This window comes from Aquarana catesbeiana, linkage group LG11 (assembly GCF_042186555.1).
Source record: "Aquarana catesbeiana isolate 2022-GZ linkage group LG11, ASM4218655v1, whole genome shotgun sequence".
NCBI classification, from domain to species: domain Eukaryota; kingdom Metazoa; phylum Chordata; class Amphibia; order Anura; family Ranidae; genus Aquarana; species Aquarana catesbeiana.
In genome coordinates this window covers 31756337-31777045 of record NC_133334.1, presented here as the reverse complement: position 1 = coordinate 31777045, position 20709 = coordinate 31756337, and the positions used below count along the sequence as shown (strand labels likewise).

The window sequence follows — 20709 nt, the reverse complement described above, 5'->3', positions numbered from 1 at the left end:
AACTACGAGTCCCATGAGGCATAGCAAGATTCTGACAGCCACAAGCATGACACCCAAAGGCAGGGGCATGATGGAACTTGTTAGTTTTCGCAACAGAGGTCCGCTAATTGCATATCCCTGATTTAGAGCTTTGCGGCTATAATGGCCTCCAATCTTCTGGGAAGACCTTCCACAAGAATATGGAGTGTGCCTGTAGGAATTTGTGCCCATTCAAAAAGAGCATTTGTGAGGTCGGGCACTAGGTGACCACTACACAGGACTCTAAGTGAGGGATAATCCAAAATTTTGAGTCGTCACCAGATCAGGTATAGAGATGAAATCTTCAAATGAGACATTTGTTGTGGCGACAACTAGAAAAGGGCTTGTTTTAATGAGTTTTTGTTAAAGTCAGATGGGTTTTGCACTCCCACTCAAGTTTATGGGAAAGCAAAATGCATATGTTTGTGGGAGGCCAACCGCAGGTCGATGTCACCTCTCACTGAATTCTGAATCATCTCAGCAGCTTCTCATGCACGTCATCGGCACAAGCCTTTATAGTGATCCAGTTACAAAATCGAGCACTGTCTGCCATATCCTTCAAACATCCTTTAATAAATGCATGGTAGAATCAAAACACAAACAACCATATGCACCATCGGTCTCCAAACTATGGCTTGTGGGACACACCTGACATGCTACAAGGTAGGGTTTGCACTGATACTGAGCATTTGCATGAGTCTTTGCACTCGTGCAAATGCACCGATACCTGTGCGGTGCGATTTGATCCCATACAAAATGAATGGGCTCAAATTGCACTGCAAAGAATGCGGTTTCCCCCACCGCTCCTGTGTGAACCCAGGCTTATTATTGTAAAATATACAGTGCAGCGCCCATACTAAAAAGTTTGGAGACCCCCTGGTATACACCACTCCTATGGGCATTCACACTTATGGAATTTTACCCAGGTTCTGCTCACTTTACACTGGGGATCTAGGTACTTCTTGATCCTGTTTTAATGGCTGCTAATATTGTCTATTGCCACAGATTCACCATGAGTTAAACACTTAGAGGGGTTTATATTTCTTTATTCTTTGAAATGTGACAACCATTTGTGCCAGTTGTGACAAATTCTAAAAGTATGTAGCTTAATACAGTGATTTCCTATTATCTTTAGCTCCATCCAGTGACCACAGTGGAGTATTTTTGTTGAAATACCTCAATCAGGAAAATACCGCACTATGGCCACTAGATGGAGCCACCAATCATAGGAAACTCCCGTTTTAAGCAATATATGGTCAGAATTTGTCAAGACTGGGTGATTGCTTGTCACATTTGTCTAACTTTTTTTTTTTTTAAATGACCCTAAAGCATCTAACCCTTCAGGATCATAATTTTAGATATTTTATTTGCCAGTTATCTCGCTACCAGATGTAAACAAGAGTGGTTTTGTTATACTGTAATTATTTGTTCTCCCTTATCTCCTGAAGCAGCAGATTGAATATCTAGAAAACGCATGGAGCCTGAACCCCCTCATCTCACTGTGCAAATCAGTTCTTATAGAGTCAATATGATGTACAGTATGTCTCTAATATGTAACACTTGTGAGGTCAGGCACTGATGTTGGACGAGAAGGCCTGGCTCGCAGTCTCTGCTCTAATTCACCCCAAAGGTGTTCTATCGGGTGGAGGTCAGGACTCTGTGCAGACCAGTCCAGTTCCTCCACCCCAAACTCACCTATCCATGTCTTTATGGACCTTGCTTTGTGCACTGGTCCAAATCATTTGGTGGAGGGGGGATCATGGTGTGGGGTTGTTTTTCAGGGGTTGGGCTTGGCCCCTTAGTTCCAGTGAAGGGAACTCTTAAGGCGTCATCATACCAAGACATTTTGGACAATTTCATGCTCCTAACTTTGTGGGAACAGTTTGGGGAAGGCCCCTTCCTGTTCCAACATGACTGCGCACCAGTGCAAAAAGCAAGGTCCATAAAGACATGGATGAGCGAGTTTGGGGTGGAGGAACTTGACTGGCCTGCACAGAGTCCTGACATCAACCCGATAGAACACCTTTGGGATAAATTAGAGTGGAGACTGGGAGCCAGGCCTTCTCATCCAACCATCAGTGCCTGACCTCAGAAATGGAAGAATGATCAAACATTCCCATAGACACACTCCTAAACCTTGTGGACAGCCTTCCCAGAAGAGTTGAAGCTGTTATAGCTGCAAAGGGTGGGCCAACTCAATATTGAACCCTACGGACTAAGACTGGGATGGCATTAAAGTTCATGTGCGTGTAAAGGCAGGCGTACCAATACTTCTGGTAATATAGCATATGTGTGATTCTAAGAGGGAGATTCACTTAAACCGATGCACACAAAACCTGGTGCAGCTCTGCATAGAAACCAATGAGCTTCCATTTTTTTTTTCTTGTCAGAGTTTAATTGAACAAGCTGGATTTAGAAGCTGATTGGCTACCATGCAGAGCTGTACCAGATTCTGAGTGCTCCAGTTTTAATAAATCTCCCCCTTAGGCCTCATGCACACAGGATGGGTTTCCTACCACTTTTACCAGCGACAGACTTTTTTTTTTTTTTTTTTTACAGCTTAAAAATGCCTCTCCATGTTGTTCTATGTGTCCATGCACACCTAGGCTTATGGGAGCTGTAAGTGGCACAGGCGTTCTGGAGTAGCAGCGTTACAGCTGTAAAGATGCCTGACGTGGCTAAATGCGTTTAAACAGCGTTAGGCCGCATCAAGCGGTTTTAAGCTTTAGTAATTGGATTTGGGAGTGGAAAATAGAAGAGGGCAGAGAAGCGCTGCTAAACGCACATCAACTCCAATGCAGAACGCCTATAAAAGTGCGTTTTTACAGCCTGGCGTCCATACCGGCTTTGCAGCTTAGTGCCCTGTGTGCATGAGGCCTTAGTGTTTCTAAATATTCCTTTACAAACAAAATTTAAGATTTATAAAAAAAAAAAAAATACATAACCACAGTATCTTAGATAGTCTTGGCAGTCCATTGTCCATTGATAATACTCGCTGGAATATGGAAAGAGCAATGATGAAGGAGGCGAGGGGCAGTTACCACAGCAACCGCATTTCCCCCTACATCAGTTGGAACAAAAACGCTGATTGCATATTGATGGCTGCGGCATAGTGCTCTTTGCTTTGTTCAATAAGCTTATTGATATCATTTGACTTGAAAGAGTGCCCTAAAAAGACTTATATTTTGCAAATAATTAGGAACAGCTGCAGTGCCTCCTAGTGGCCAGAAGCAGTCACAGCAAGTTGTGACACTGCTTAGTGTTTTTTTTTAATTTTTTTTCTTTCTTTATGCAAATACAATACAGAATTTTGTCCATTGTTGCAATCTGCATGTCAACATCAGAGACATTTCTTCAGACTGCTTTTATTAGGGTTGCACCGATACCAATTCTAGTATGGGATCCAATACTGAGCATTTGCACTTGTCCTCAGTTCCCCCCTCCACGTTGTCCTCCTCCTCAGCTCCCCCTCCACGGCGTCCTCCTCCGCTTTCCCTCTGCGTTGTCCTCCTCCGCTTTCCCTCTGCGTTGTCCTCCTCCGCTTTCCCTCTGCGTTGTCCTCCTCGTCGTTGTCGCCCTCTGCGTTGTCCTCCTCCGCTCCCCCTCCACGTTGTCCTCCTCTGTGTCCTCCTCCACGTTGTCCTCCTCCGCTCCCCCTCCACGTCATCCTCTTCTGTGTCCTCCTCCACGTTGTCCTCCTCCGCTCCCCCTCCACGTCGTCCTCCTCTGTGTCCTCCTCCGCGTCGTCCTCCTCCGCGTCGTCGTCCTCCTCTGTGTCCTCCTCTGTGTCCTCCTCTGTGTCCTCCTCCGCGTCGTCCTCCTTTGTGTCCTCCTCCATGTCGTTCTCCTCCGCTCCCCCTCCGTGTCGTCCTCCTGTGTCCTCCTCCACGTCGCCTTCCTCTGTGTCCTCCTCCTCCGCTCCCCCTCCGTGTCGTTCTCCTCTGTATCCTCCTCTGCATCCTCCCCCTCCATTTCGTCCCCTCCGCGTTGTCCTCCTCCGCTCCCCCTCCTTGTCCTCCATTGCATCCTCCTCCACTCCCCTTCCGCGTCGTCCTCCTCTACTCCCCCTTCGTGTCGTCCTCCTCTGTGTCCTCCTCCGCTCCCCCTCCGTGTCTTCGTCCTCCGCTCCCCCTCCGTGTCGTCCTCCTCCGCTCCCCCTCCATGTCGTCCTCCTCTGCTCCCCCTCAGTGCCGTCCTCCTCTGTGTTGTCGTCCTCTGCTCCCCCTCCGCGTCGTCGTCCTCCGAGTCCTCCTCCACTCCTCCTCCCCCTCTGCTCCCCCTCCTCCGTGTGCCCCCTGCCCCAGATCTGTCAGGATGGAGAGCGGAGGAAGGAGCCGGTAAATATGTCATTTACCGACTCCTTCCTTTTCCGAATGCAGAGTCAGTGATCACTGACTCTGTCCATTCATAACCGAACAGGGTAAACTCTGTTTATGAATGGAGAGGAGCCTCTGTCTTCTCTCCATTCATCTTTAGTGCAGCTGAGGCTGCAGAGAAAGGGACTGGGGAATCTGTGTCCTCAGTCCCTTTCCATGTCTCAAAGGGGAGATGTCAGGGGTCTATTTAGACCCCTGAAATCTCACCAAAGCCCCCCCAACAGGGTTGATTAAAAAAAAAAAAAAAAGGACAAATTTTAATAAATATTTCAAAGTAAAAATAATTTTTAAAAACAAAACAAAAAGAAAAAAACACTGATGCTTGTCAACCCCCCCAAAAAAAAGAAAGTATTGTAAAAATAATAACAATAAAAATATATATAAATTGTAAGAAAATAATAAAAAAAAATAAAAATTGTAAAATAAAAAACTACTGACGCAGTCCACACCTCATCAGTGCTACTGTCACAACATTAAAAAAAGTGTTGTTAATTGGTATTGGCAAGTATTAAAGTATTGGTACTTGTACTCGGTCTTAAAAAATGGTATTCGTTTTTATGAAGCTCTTACCTCAACAGCCAGGACTCCAATGGTCAATGCTCCAGCAATGTATACATAAGGCTCCAAGGTGCTGAGTATTGTGGAATAGCAGCCCTAGAAGGGGAAAAAAAAAATCACAAAGTGTACAAGAAACGTTACTATAACTATCCCTGGTTTGTGTGAGATTTTTTTGGCATGAGGAAAGGTTATAACTGGGTCGTTGCAGCATGAACCGTATTTATTCTGGCTTTGGTTATTCACCTTCTTCAGCATACCGACCGAATATGCAGATTCTTGCAAATGGTCTAGTTATTACCAGATATCTGATAGTTTGACTGACAATTACTCCATCATGCAACACTTTATCCAAATGAATATTTTTGAGACAGGTAGAGCTTTCTTTTGGAGGTCAATGGTTTATTTTTTTTTTTAAACTATATGTAGCACCCTCCTAGTTTGGAGCGGGCTGCTATGTAATTTTAGTTGGCTCCACTGTAAGCAGTGGAGCAGGAGTTGATTATCTAGGGCTGCTCAGTGTCTCACAGGCTGCTGTTCTGTTACTTCCCCCTTTCTAGAAGTATAGTGGGTGGGAGGGCAGAACAGGCAGTCTGAATATTTATGGAACTACAGCCAATCCCTGGGAAGATGTGCCCAGAAGGTGGGGAGGGGGGCATAAATAGCCTGATGTCCGGGCAGTCAGCGCTGTGTTCCTGGGTCCAGTCCTGCAGGAGGAGACCTCTGGTGCAGGATCCTAGAGAATGCCTTAAGGAGGGCACTAGGGTCACAGCTAAGCTTGTCCAAGGATCAAGTGGGGTCTGGAGTCCAGCTCACCTATGGTGGTGCGAGTCTACATCTCCCTCACTAGGAAGAGCCTTGTGGATATCAGCAGGAGACAAGGGATGATCCTGTGGGTGAGTAGATGAGCCCCAATGCTGAAGAAAAGTGACTGTGTGTAGCTTTTAACTCTGGAAGGAGTACAGGTCACCGACAGCATAGAGATCCTGTGGGACATTCAAGTTGCGCAGTGCAGCCAGTGACTAAGGCTTCCTCTAGTTGTTCAGTTTACAGTTCCTCTGGGTTTACCATGCTCCCTACCCCTATCCAAGTTCATCATTCCCAATAAAATCCCTAAAAAGAACCCCTAGACTGTTTTCTGAGTCAGAGAAAGAAGAAAATGCTATGTGCCTGGCTGTGTGTGCTGCAAACAAATTCACCAAAGGCTCCTTAGGGGGTGCTCTACGTGTATAAAGCAAAAAAGACCAAATATTTGAGATTACGTTTATCACACACTATGACCACCAGATGGAGCTGATGAGCATATGAAGTAACCCTATTACACAAATAATGATTTGTGAGAGCTATGTGATTGCTTGAAGCAGTCACACAGCAACCCAAAAAGTGTAGCCATTGTATGATCTAAATTAGTGGTCTCCAAACTGCGGCCCTGGGGCGGCATGTGGCCCTTTGCCTGTCTTTATCTGGCCCTTAAGGCATTGTTCCTGCCACCAACAATGGGGCATAATTCCTGGCACTGACACCCTTGATAGGGCACTATTCCCTTCACTGACACCAACAATGGGCCACTATTCCGCCCACTGACACCAACGATGGGGCACTATTCCTCCCACTGACACCAACAATGGGGCACTATTGCTCCCACTGACACCAACAATGGGGAACTATTCTTCCCACTGACACAAACAATGGGGCACTATTCCGCAAACTGACACCAACTATAGGGCACTATTCTGCTCACTAACGATAGGGCACTATTCCTCCCACTGACACCAACGATGGGGCACTATTCCGCCCACTGACACCAACAATGGGGCACTATTCCTCCCACTGACACCAACGATGGGGCACTATTCCGCCCACTGACACCAACAATGGCAAACTATTCTGCCCACTGATATCAACGATAGGGTACTATTCCTCCCACTGACACCAGCGATGGGGCACTATTCCTCCCACTGACACCAATGATGGGGCACTATTCCCTTCACTGACACCAACAATGGGCCACTATTCCGCCCACTGACACCAACGATGGTGCACTATTTCTCCCACTGACACCAACGATGGGGCACTACCCCTCCCACTGACACCAATGATGGGGCACTATTCCTCCCACTGACACCAACAATGGCAAACTATTTCTACCGCTACTACCAAAGATGGGGCATTTTTTACTCCCACTGGGAACAGTCTGCCCCCCTAAAGTCTGAAGGACAGTAAACTGACCCTTTGTTCAGAAAGTTTGGAGACCCCTGATCTGAATAATGCTCAGTCTATCTATAGCAGGGGTAGGCAACCTGGGGCCCTCCAGCTGTTGTGGAACTACATTTCCCATGAGGCATTGCAAGGTTGGCAGTTACAATTACTCCCAGAGGCATGATGGGACTTGTAGTTCTGCAACAGCTGGAGGGCCCCAGGCTGCCTACCCCTGATCTATAATAGCATGAGGTACACAGCACCTCATGCATGCCTGCTGACATTGCTTGCCAATACACAGGTTAGTTTTATTCGGTGCAGCCCATTAAATAGATTTGGTCTTTATCCATAGGAGGCAGGTATATTTTATCATTGTGAAGGGTCTTTACCTGTCTGTTAAGGTCGATACTCGACATGCACTCTGCCTTGCTCAGGATCTCCGCCTCTCTTCTTAGCACGTTCCTCCTGCAGCAAGCTTCGGGCACCGCGTTGTAAGAGTGGGCCCTAAAGTGCAAGGTTTCCCCGAAATCTTCAGGGCCATTCACGCCACAGCATTCAAACTGTAAGAGAAGGGAAACAGAGGAGGGGGTCAGTGAAAAAGACAGAAGAGCGCGACCAATGTATACACAGGCTTATTCAATAAGTGCAAAATGGAGTACCCAGAGCAGCCATTTAGAATCCCTCCTTTACTCGCCTGGCTGCAGTTGAAGAAGAACTTTACTCCCCCCTCTTACCTACTCAGCTGAGTTGCCCTAAAAATCATATCAGGATTGTGGAACACCTGTACGTCCCATACAGGCAAAGACAGCCCTTCACACAGGTGCATGCATACCGTAGATACGTATGAGGCCTTAGGCTAGTCTCTTACCATGCTGCATGGCCTATTGAAGCCCACCAAGGTCTGCAGACTCTCATGGAGCCCTCCTGTAGTAAATGTTTATTAAAAACATCAAATAACATTTTCTATATATAAATATTATACAAAAAATACATTTCTCAAGTTCATAATAAGCTGGCAAGTAACGTTCTGCTTTTCCTACAACGCATGCTCCTGGGGTTCCAATGAACAAGAGGTGAAGGCAAAGTACAGCAGATGGTCAGTAAACTCACAGTGACCATGACGGAGTTCCAGGTGGAGGTGAAGATGTCCGTACTGTTGTTCCCCTGGTAATGTTTCTTCAGCTCCTTGGTGAAGAAGTCTCTGGTGAGCTGCAGAGAATAATTTGGAGATCAGAACCTGTCCAAGATCCAGACTTCCCCCGAGAGGACTGGAGGGGCCAGGGGCCACACTGCATGATATGACACACCACTAACTTTGGTTTAGAATTTTTTTTTTTTGGCAACAGAATCCACTCGCCCTCATACCATTCAATCTCCATCCTGCCTTAGAGGCAATACAAATGATGACCCTTCCGTTCCCGAAATCCAATATACAATGCCGGCCTGATGTTACTTCATATACTCTGCAGGCCAACCCTTCTCCATACCATTGTACAGATAAGCCCGGCCTATGCTCAGCATACATACACATCAGCAGAGATTTCTTCTTAGTGCCTGGTGTGAGAACATATAACTCTTCTCATTGGCTAGGTGTATGAGCATATACATTCCAACCATCTAATGAAGACCATATTTATCTTCTCAGTCACTAGTGTAACAGCATACAAGTCTTCTAACCATCCAGCATGAGAGCATACTTCATCTCATTGGCTAAGGGGGTACCACCAGTCCCCCTGTATTGGGCCTGGGCAGCTGACAACCATAAGGAAAGAGACTAAACCTGGACAGGAGGAGCGGTGGGGTAGCATTGATTGGAACCAAACCCCTGTAGCTCCCCCATGCAGCAGCTGAAAGGCAGCTTTTCCTTCTCTCTCTCCTGCCGCTTTCAGCTGCTGCATGGGGGAGCTACAAGGGTTTGGTTCCAGTAAATAAAAAAAATAACTTTTTATTTTTTTTTTTAATACTTTTTTTTCTTACAGGTTATATTCTTTGTCTTGATTTATTGTATATTAAGGCTTATGAACGTGTGAAATTTTTAATAAGTAGTATACAAGAGTATTAAAAAAAAAAACTGTAAAAAAAATAAATAAAAAACACGTAATCAAGGGCTCATTCACACGGGTTCTCTGGCTCATAAAGAGTGAGTGGTTTGTGTGGCTGGAGCTGCCTGTTACTCTATGGGGATGCAGTGGCTGTATGAACACAGCCGCGGGTCCTATTTTGACAAGTGTGTCTGACAGAGACCACACACACACAGACATGGAAGAATTGGTTATGAATCTCGACGGCCAACGGACACCACCAGATTCTGATCAGTACGGCTCTGGGACACTTACATTCTCCCTGAACAGGAACGCCAAAATAGCAGCAGAGAGTTCTGCCAGGAATATAACCAGAATGAACATGAAGAACTGGAAGAGAAAACAGAGACATTCATAATCATTAGCACTCTGTTGGGTCAATGAGTCTTCAGAATGTGACATGTGTATGATCTGTTCTTATATACATATGTGTGTATATGTATATATATATATATATATATATATATATATATATATATATATATATATATATATATATATGTATGTAGATCTAAGACTTTACAGGTCATCACGTGCTCCATCACAGGTCTATAAAGCACCCTATAAAAAAGGTAGAGACCTCTTATATCATTTCTACTAGACGTGTAATTCATTGTTTGGTTATTCTGAGATTCGGATGTATCTGAATCTCCGAATGAAATAGTAGTTTTGTTTATTAATTTTCTAACAAATTCCAACTTTTCAGAACAATTAGAATTCGGATCGGTCGAAAAACGATCAACCGAATTGAATTCTGTGTGAAGAAATCGCTGGTTGTTAAGCAGCAGGCCGGGAAGCCAGACGTCGACGTCCTTAACAACCATGAGCCGTCATCTGTCAGCGGGCTTCCCCACTGACAGATGAATGTAAAGATGAAGAATGCCGGCAATAGAAAAATGTTTAAAACCGGCGCAGGGTCCCCCCCTCCCAGTCCATACTAGGCCCTTCAGGTCTGGTATGGATTTTGAGGGGGAACCCCACGCCAAAATTATATTAAAAAAAAGACGGCATGGGGTCCCCCCCCCCCAAAAAATCCATACCAGACCCTTATCAGAGCGTGCAGCCTGGCAGGTCAGAATTTTTGGGGGGGGGGGGGGACAGGCAAGCCCCCCTCCTGAACCTTACCAGGCCACATGCCCTCAACATGGGGGGGGGGGTGCTTTGGGGCAGGGGGGGCTCTGATAAATGTTTCCCTTTAAAATCAATGAATGTGTTCACACTGAGGAGCTGCACTTCCATTGTGGTGAAAATAATCCTTTGGAGCATGTTTGGGGAGCTGAAGGCAATGGAAAACACGGTAAAACCTCGGCTAAAATGCACCTGCGATGCGTTTTTGGGGCGTTTTTTGAGTCACGTGTCCTTTAAAGTCTGCACCACAAATGCTGTAAAATTGCGACAAATACACATATGCGTTTTGCCCGCAGATCAGTGTGAAAGTGCCCTAAGTCACACAAATTTGAACTGCTTCCATTCAAATACATGGACTGCAACTTGTCATGCAACTTTATGTGCCCAAAGTCACATGACAAGTCGCACAAACGTGAACGGAGTCACGAGTTGCAGGAAAGAAATTTGCTCATATCACCCATCAATACAGACAGTGTTGACAGGGGAATCAGCAATTGTCTTCTCCTGGTGGGCAGGGCAAAGCCATCCACGTCAGGAGAAGACCGTGATCATCGCTAGCAGCTATAGCAGCCACTAGTGATAATCGCAAAAGAATCCGGCAGGCTGGTTGAACTCAAGTTGATCGATCAATCAACTTGGTACATTCAGCCTTCCCAATAACGGTTCAAATCTCGCACCATGTACGCCGGCCAGCCCTATTGTCTAGAAGTTTGCGGAGAGTCTTTTGTTTATGATTATGATTATGATAGCTACTTACAAACAGCAGAAGGCACTTGTTCTCACGGATGGCTCCACAGCAGCCCAGGAAGCCGAGAAGAAACAACATGGCCCCCATGGCCAGGACCAGGTAGGCACCCATGAACATCAGGGGGTTTGCAGCTATGATTTCCCGGAAACCGGTGGGGTCAACGATTACCCAAACCCCGAGTCCGAGCAGGAACGTTCCACCGAGCTGAGAGGAAGTAAGGGTGGGAGATGTGTTAACACAGAAGAAAGATAAGAAAGCTGCTAAATGGGTAACTCTACATGCTTTGTCTGATTTACTTTCTACAGAGCTTTCCACACGCTGTTGTGCCCGCCATTCAGGTTTCTGCTTCCACCCAGATGGGTCATGGGATGAAGATTGGTCATAGGGGATGAGGTACCTTCATCCCTTTGAGGAACGAGAACAAGTCAAGGGAGATGAGGATGGGTCATAGGGAGAGGTTAAGATAGGTCATGGGGGGATGAGGATCAGTCATGGGGGATGAGGATCAGTCATAGGGGGATGAGGAATGCTCATGGGGGGATGAGAATGGGTCATGGGGAAAGAGGATGGGTCCTGGGGATGAGGACCACACATAGGGGATACAGATAGGCCATGGGGGGTATGGGAACAAGTCCTGGGAACTGAGGATCGGCCATAGAGTAAGGGGATGAGCATGAGTCACAGGGGGTTGAAAACGTGTGGACCATTCATGGGGGTAAAGATGGGTTACGAGAAGGATGAGGCCCACTCATGGGGAGATGAGGACGAGTAATTGGGGATGAGAATTAGTCACAGGGGAATGAAGACCAGTCACAGGTGGAATGAGACCGGGTCATGAAGATGAGGACCACTCATTGCGGATAAAGATAGATCATGATGAAAGTTGAGGACAAGTCATGGGGTGATGAGGACAAGTTATGGAAGAATGAGGACCACTGATGAGGGGATGAGGACAAATCATTGAAGGGTGAAGATAGGTCACCAAGGGATGTGGACAGGTCATGGGGGAATGAGGACCACTCAGTGGAGGCCTGTCCATATGGGGCGCAGCCCCCCTAATCTATGCATGCAGCCTCCTAATCTACATGCCGGGCGCTGGACGCATGGATTCAAATGGGGGATTGTTTGCCGCAGCCCCCCAAAAAAATATACCACCAGCTGCCACTGGGCCCATTAATAGGATGGTGAGGATGGGTCACTTGGGGGAGAGAGCCAGTCATAGTGGAGATAATGATGGGTCACTGGGGGGATGGGGACAAGTCATGGGGAATAAAGATCAGTCATAGGGGATGAGGAATGCTCATGGTGGAATGAAGATGGGTCATGGGAGAGATGAGGAAGAGTAATGGGGGGGTGAGGAATGGTCATAGAAGATGAGGAATGCTTACAGGGGAATCAAGACCAGTCATGGGGGGGGGGGGGGGGGGGCGGGTTTTGAGGATGGGTTAAGGGGAGGATGAGGACCACTCACAGGGGGATGAGGACAAATCATGGGGGGATGAAGGTCACCAGGGGATGTAGATAGATCATGGAGGGATTAGGACCACTCATAAGTAGGTGAAGATGGGTTACTGGGGGGGTGAGCGCCGGTCATGGTGGGCATAAGGACAGGTCATGGAGGGATGTGGACCACTCATGGAGAATGAAGACTGTTCATAGGGGATGAGGACTGGTTGGAGGATAAGGAGAGAGCTATACTGGCAAACAGAAATGTTCCCAGACTTTGTAGAGTCACCTCCCTGACATCACACAAGACGATACGGAGTGTCAATAACATACTATTAGAAGGAGCCACACGTGATTTCTATACTGCAATGCACTCATGTAGTAAGCAGAGACAACAAACTGCTAAAAGCATCCAAGCCCCTTCCCTAATACTGATTCTCTGAAGCTTTTACAAGTCTATATGAAATGCAATGAACAAAATATGGAACAGCAAGGCATGTAGAAAAAAAAAAACTTTTCAGGTACATATTACAATAGTATAATAGTAATTTCATTCCTCATTCAAGCACAAGCCCCCCCCCCCCCCCAACACCAGCAGTGCTCATCACTCCCCTTGTACTTCCAGGCTGGTCATGTGACTTTCAGGTCGTACGAGTGTGAAAGGGGCCTTACATAGTTAATCTGGTTGAAAAAAGAAACAATATCCGTGATGTTAGGGGTTTTTCAACTTGGAAGACTGAGGACATCTAGTGGTGATGAACAATTACGCCAAAGGACAGCACTGGAGAGGAGGTGAGCACAGCAGCAGGAATTGTTTTTTTTCAGCATCTACAGTGTCCCTTATTTTTTTTTTTTTTTTTTTAATGCAACAGGCTGGGCTTTAAATTCACACAAAACAGTCATTTATTCTGAAACGTGGTAAAAAAAAAAAAAAAAAAAACCTGAATACTTACAAATATAAAAAAGTTAAAGATGAACATGAGGTACTTCACACAACTTAAGCTATCACCCTCCATGTCGGTTGTCCTCCTGTTGACAGAAAAGAAAAAATGGGAAGTTAACAGTCATTCTAATGTAACTTCTGCATCGAAAAGCTCATTTTTTCTACTTTGTAGAAAATTTAAAAGAAAAAGTTAAGACCAGGCCTTTTTCTGACATTTGTTGTTTACAAGTAAAAAATATTTTTTGCTAGAAAATTACTTAGAACCCCCAAACATTATGTAGTTTTTTTTTTTGTTTGTTTTTTTTTTAGCAGAGACCCTAGAGAATAAAATGGCGGTCATTGCAATATTTTATGTCAATCTGTATTTGCGCAGCGGTCTTTCAAACTATTTTTTTGGGGAAAAAATACACTTCATTAATAAAAAATAAATAAAATAACAGTAAAGTTAGCCCAATTTTTTTGTATAATGTGAAAGATGAATAAATAGATACCGAACATGTCATGCTTTAAAATGATGGTACTTAAAAATCTCCTTAGGCGACGCTTTAAATTTTTTTACAGGTTACCTGTTTAGATTTACAGAGGAGGTCTAGTGCTAGAATTATTGCTCCCGCTGTAACGATCACAGTGATACCTCACATGTGGTTTAAACATCATTTACATATGTGGGCGTGACTTACGTAGGGATGGCTTGATGAAGGGGTCCTGCGTGACTCCGAAACGTTGCACTACCTGCTCTGTGATGTGATCATGCTTCAATAAAAAAATTAGTTTGGACGCTACCTGTTGATCCGTGGTGTGCTGGCAAATATCCACATTGTTACATAGGGATGGGGCTTTAGGGATTTCATTTATTTTGCTTTTAATTTTTTATTTGTACACTGTCCCTATATATATATATATATATATATAAATAATCACTTGTATTCCTATTACAAAGAATGTAGGCATCCCCTGTAATAGAAATAGGCAGGACAGGTCCTCTTTATTGACCCCAGATCTCTCATTAATTCAGTACCTGAACAAGGATCTTCATGGCAGGATCACCAGGTATCATTTTAATGAAAGCTGAAGATTTAAAAAATTTGGAAATAACAAATAGGCTGTTGATCTCCTGCAGCCTCTTTGCAGCTACTTTCTTTATGCACTGCAGCAATGGCTACATGTTTTTTTTTCCTGGGTTTCCTTATGATGATTTATAGTCTCTATAGCAGTGGTCTCCAAACTGTGTCCCGGGGGCCAGATGTGGCCCTTTTCTTGCTTTTATCTGGCCCTTGGACCAGTATTCCATTCACTGAGACCAATGAAGGGCACAATGCCTCCTAAGGACACCAACAATGGGGCACAGCTCTTACCAATGACACTAACATTGGAGCCCAATGACACCAACAATCTGGCACAATGACAACAATGATGGGGCCCAATTCTTCCCAATGACACCAATGATGGGGCACAGCTTCTAGAAATGACACTAACAATGGGACCCAATGATGACAATGCTGGGGCACAATTTCTCCCAATTTCTCCCAATGACACCAATAATGGGGCACAATTCCTCCCAATGACACAAATGATGGGGCACAATTCTTCCCAATGACACCAATGATGGGGCTCTATTTCTCCCAATGATACCAACAATTGGGCACTATTCCTTCCATTGATACCAATGATGGGGCACAATTCCTCCTAATGACACCAACAATGGGGCACAGCTCCTACCAATGATACTGACAATGGGGCTCAATAAAACCAATGATGGGGCACGATTCCTTCCAATGACATCAATGATGGGGCACAATTCTTCCCAATGACACCAATGATGGGGCACAAATCCTCCCACTGGCACAAATGACGGGGCACTATTCTTCCCACTGACACCAATGATGGGGCACCATTCCTCCCAATGATACCAACAATGGGGCACTATTCCTTCCATTGATACCAATGATAGGGCACAATTTCTCCCAATTACACCAGTGATGGGGCACAATTTCTCCCAATGACACCAATGATGAGGCACAATTCCTCCTAATGACACCAACGACGGGGCACAGCTACTACCAATGACACTAACAATGGGGCCCTATGACACCAAAGATGGGGTACAATTTTTCCCAATGACACCAACAATGGGGCACAATTTCTCCTAGTGACACCAAATCTGGGGCACAATGAGACCAATGATGGGGCACAATTTCTCCCAATGACACCAATGATGGGGCACAATTTCTCCCAATGATACCAATAATGGGGCACAATTTCTCCCAATGACACCAATGATGGGGCACAATTTCTCCCAATGACACCGACTGTTTACTCCCGATGGCCACAGTCCGGCTCCCCCAAAGTCTGAAGGACAGTAAATTGGCCGTTTGTTTTTCTCACAATTGTCAGATGGGGACAAAGTGTTGTCACCCTAAACAGGAAGTGCTCTTCATGGCAGGATCACCAGGTAGTATTTAAAAAATAATTCAAAACATTAAAAATGACTTTTGAAATGACATTAACATGTTAAAGCTTCTAATAGATTTTAGCGGCTAAATGGTTCCAGTTGAGGTCGCACCTTTTCCGCTTATCGCAGGTTTCTGACACTGAAAGGTCGGCGACTTGAAATTTGCCGTTCGCTGAACGACTCTTAATCACAGTTTAACCGAATGAAGCCCATTATCTGTCTGAGAGAGACGTGAGCCGCCGCGGAGTTGTTGATGCGGCTGATTGGCGGGTGGACGCGGGTCAGCGCGGTGAGAGGCGCAATAGGATGAAGACGTCACTCCAATCAATGTAAGTAGAACTCTGACCCCCGCTGATTGATCCGGTAATCACGTCCTTCCATTAAAAACTCACTCCTACATTTCTGAAGTGCTCCCCGCCCGCTAATAACGTATCTGTGCGCTACACTCCAATCACGGCGTAAACAAGAGCTACAATGAAACGTTTTACACACAATCTGTGAGTAATGATTGGTCGGGGCTTCTAAATAAAGTGCTGTTCTTGAGAATCGGATTAAAGTGGAACTCCAGCCATAAGCAGGTTCTGGAAGTGGTGGATGCTTTGCCAGGTTTTGTGTTCCCGTGTCTCCACTGGGTTTAGTTAACCTCACTTCCTGCCCTGGTGACACCCTAGGTGTGAGCTTCCTGGTTCCTCTCTCTCTCTCTGGGTCCATTCTCCATTTTTTAGTAAATCTCCCCCCATTGAGCGCAATAAAATAAACATTCCCCAGTAAACTGTTTGGTAAAACTTGTACCCCGCCAATTGCAGCTTACGATTTTTAGGCTGCATTCTCACTATGTACTGTGCATAGGAAGGTCCATTCATTTCAATAGGCTGCCCCATTTACAACAAGCACAGCGAAGAAGCTCATATCTTTTCAAGTTTTGTGAATCCCTTAGATCAGTGCTCTCCAAACTGCGGCCCTGGGGCCAGATACAGCCCTTTACTTGCTTTTATCCAGCCCTTGGGGCACTATACCAACAATGGGGCATAATTCCCCTCACTTACACCAATGATGGGGCACTATTTCTCCCAGTAAAACCAACAATGGGGCCCAATGACACCAATGAAGGGGCACAAGTTCTTCCAACGAAACCAACAATGGGGCACAATTCCTTCGAGTGATGCCAACAATGGGGCCCAATGACACCAATGATGGGGCACAATTCCTCCCTATGATGCCAATGATGAGGCACAATTGATCCTAGTGACACCAACAATGGGGCCCAATGAGACCAATGAAGGGGCACAATTCCTCCAAATGATCCCAACGTTGGGGCACAATTCCACCCAATAACACAGATGAGGCACAATTCCTCCCAATGACACCAACGATGGGGCACAATTACTCCCTGTAACCCCAACAATGGGGCTCAATTACCCCAATGAAGGGGCACAATTCCTCCCAATGATGGGGCACAATTTCTCCCACTGACACCAATAATGGGGACCAATGAAGGGGCACAATTTATCCCAGTGACACCAACAATAGGACCCTATGATGCCAATGATGAGGCACAATTTATCCCAGTGACACCAACAATGGGGCCCAATGACACCAATGAATGGGCACAATTCCTCCAAATGATGCCATCGATGGGGCACAATTCCCCTCACTGACACCAATGATGGGGCACAATTCCCCTCACTGACACGGCACAATATCTCCCAGTAACACCAATGGGGCCCAATGACACCAATGATGGTGCACAAGTTCTCCCAACGAAACCAACAACGGGGCACAATTCCTTCCAGTGATGCCAACAATGGGGGCCCAATGACACCAATGAAGGGGCACAAATCCCCCCTATGACCCCAATGATGAGGCACAATTTCTCCCAGTGACACCAACAATGCAACCCAATGACACGAATTAAGGGGCACAATTCCTCCAAATTATGCCAACGATGGGGCACAATTTTTCCCACTGATGCCAGCGATGGGGCACAATTTCTCCCAGTGCCACCAACAATGGGGCCAAATGACCCCAATGAAGGGACACAATTCCTCCCAATGTCGCCAATGATGGGGCACAATTTCTTCCAGTGACACCAAAAATGGGGCCCAATGACACCATTGAAGGGGCGCAATTCCTTCCAATGATACCAAGGAAGGGGCACAATTTCTCCCAGTGACACCAACAATAGGGCCCTATGGTGGTAATGATGAGGCACAATTTCTCCTAGTGACACCAACAATGGGACCCAATGACACCTATGAAGGGGCACAATTCCTCTAAATGATGTCAACGATGAGGCACAATTTCTCCCAGTGACACCAATGATGAGGCCCAATGACACCAATGAAGGGGCACAATTCCTCCCACTGATACCAACGAGGGGCACAATTTCTCCCAGTGACACCAACAATAGGGCCCAATGACACCAATGATGGGGCACAATTCCTCCCACTGACACCAAGGTTGGGGCATTTTTTTCCCCCACTATCTGGCCCTCTTTTTCTCGTAGTGGCCACCATCCGGCCCCCCTAAAGTCTGAAGGACAGTAAACTGGCCCTTTGTTTAGAAAGTTTGAAGTCCCCTGTTGCTGCACTGTTGCTTCCCCCCCCTCATTCAATGTTGCATCTCAGTGCTGCGGATCACCCGCAGCCTCCTTATAGCAACTTCATGTCAATTCTCAGTTCAGGTTTTCTGATGTGCGTTGAAAAGGGCCACTTGTAGTCTCCATTGGAAGCCAGGGTGACAACGCAGGCGCACCTTTGGCATATAGGGACAGAGTGTTGTCACCCTATAACAGGAAGTATTTGAACAAAAGCCTTCATAGCAGGATCACCGGGGATTTATTATAATGAAATTCTCCAATCTTAAGGTCTCCTATGTGGCAGCCCTCGCCGTTCCTCTGAAAAGCAATCTGCAGTAGATTTGTAATTGCGCTCATTGTGCACAGTTGCAGTGCAGACCCAAAGACTTGGACTTATGTAACGCCCATCGAATGTGACATGATGTTTAATCTTGGCATCCCCATGGCATGTGTACAGCCCTGAGAGGCTGCATGCCCTCGTTCAGGAAGGCAATGAAACCGCAGTTCAGCTTGGTTTTATCGCCCCCTAGCTGCACATGTGAACACACCTCTTGGTCCACATCTAGCGTTGCGTCATCGCGCATTCTTTAGCGCTTTTTTTGCACTGAACGCATAGGGCAGCCCACTCATTTGTGCCAAAGAAGCTTCTGTAACTTTGTGGGTTTTGAGCTTTGCGTGTTTGAGGCTGCGCAGACCCATAGACTTACATTTGTTATGCTACACAGCACTAGCGTCCAAAGGATGCGACATGCCGTTTAATTTTGGAATGTGTACAGCCCTGAGAGGCTGCATGCCCTCGTTCAGACGGGAGATAAAACTGCGGTTCAACCATGTGGTTTTACTGCCCCCTAGTTATACATGTGAGCACACCCTTTTGTGCTCTGAACACATAAGGCAGATCATTCATTTGAAAGGACTGCCCTATATGTGCCAAAGAAGCTCCTTTACATTTTCTGCTTCCCATTTTTGGACTGGGTGAACTGTCAATTTTCAGGTATTGGTGGAATAGGTGAACTGTTTTTTCTAAGATGTTGTTGGACTGGCTGAACTATCATTTTTCAGATCTTATTGGAGTAGGTGAACTGTCATTTTTCAGATCTTTTTGGACTAGGTGAACTGTCATTTTTCAGATCTTTTTGGTCTAGGTGAACTGTAATTTTTCAAGTCTTGGTGGAATAGGTGAACTGTTTTTTCTAAGATCTGGTTGGGCTGGCTGAACTATAATTTTTCAGATCTTGGACTAGGTGAACTGTCATTTTTCAAGTCTTGGTGGAATAGGTGAACTGTCATTTTTCAGGTCTTGGTGGACTAGGTGAACTGTCATTTTTCAGATATTTTTGGACTAGGTGAACTGTCATTTTTCAAGTCTTGGTGGAATAGGTGAACTGTCATTTTTCAGGTCTTGGTGGACTAGGTGAACTGTCATTTTTCAGATATTTTTGGACTAGGTGAACTGTCATTTTTCAAGTCTTGGTGGAATAGGTGAACTGTCATTTTTCAGGTCTTGGTGGACTAGGTGAACTGTCATTTTTCAGATATTTTTGGACTAGGTGAACTGTCATTTTTCAAGTCTTGGTGGAATAGGTGAACTGTCATTTTTCAGGTCTTGGTGGACTAGGTGAACTGTCATTTTTCAGATATTTTTGGACTAGGTGAACTTTCATTTTTCAAGTCTTGGTGGAATAGGTGAACTGGTATTTTTCGGTCTTGGAGGACTAGGAGAACTGTTTTTTCTAAGATATTGTTGGGCTGGCTGAACTATCATTTTTCAGATCTTGGAGTAGGTTAACTGTCATTTTTCAGATCTTTTGGACTAGGTGAACTGTCATTTTTCAAGTCTTGGTGGAATAGGTGAACTGGTATTTTTCGGTCTTGGAGGACTAGGAGAACTGTTTTTTCTAAGATCTGGTTGGGCTGGCTGAACTATAATTTTTCAGATCTTGGAGTAGGTGAACTGTCATTTTTCAGATGTTTTTGGGCTAGGTGAACTGTCATTTTTCAGATCTTTTTGGACTAGATAAACTGTCATTTTTCAAGTCTTGGTGGACTAGGTGAACTGTTTTTTATAAGATGTTGTTGGACTGGCTGAAGTATCATTTTTCAGATCTTTTTGGACAAGGTGAACTGTCATTTTTCAGGTCTTGGTGGAAAAGGTGAACTGTTTTTCTAAGAGGTTGTTGGACTG

General features: G+C 45.5%; 1 protein-coding gene across 1 annotated transcript in view; it reads right to left on the bottom strand.

Annotated features, from left to right (window-relative positions):
• TSPAN18 (tetraspanin 18) overlaps positions 1-20709 on the bottom strand; it is a 224330-nt gene that overhangs the window by 8678 nt on the left and 194943 nt on the right. Inside the window, exons 4-9 of the mRNA XM_073604166.1 lie at positions 13505-13580; positions 11115-11309; positions 9485-9559; positions 8259-8357; positions 7538-7708; positions 4965-5048 (exon numbers count right to left, since the gene is read on the bottom strand). Of these exons, the coding sequence (XP_073460267.1) occupies positions 4965-5048; positions 7538-7708; positions 8259-8357; positions 9485-9559; positions 11115-11309; positions 13505-13567 (687 nt within the window). The 5' untranslated portion in view covers positions 13568-13580. The remainder of the gene's footprint in view (positions 1-4964; positions 5049-7537; positions 7709-8258; positions 8358-9484; positions 9560-11114; positions 11310-13504; positions 13581-20709) is intronic.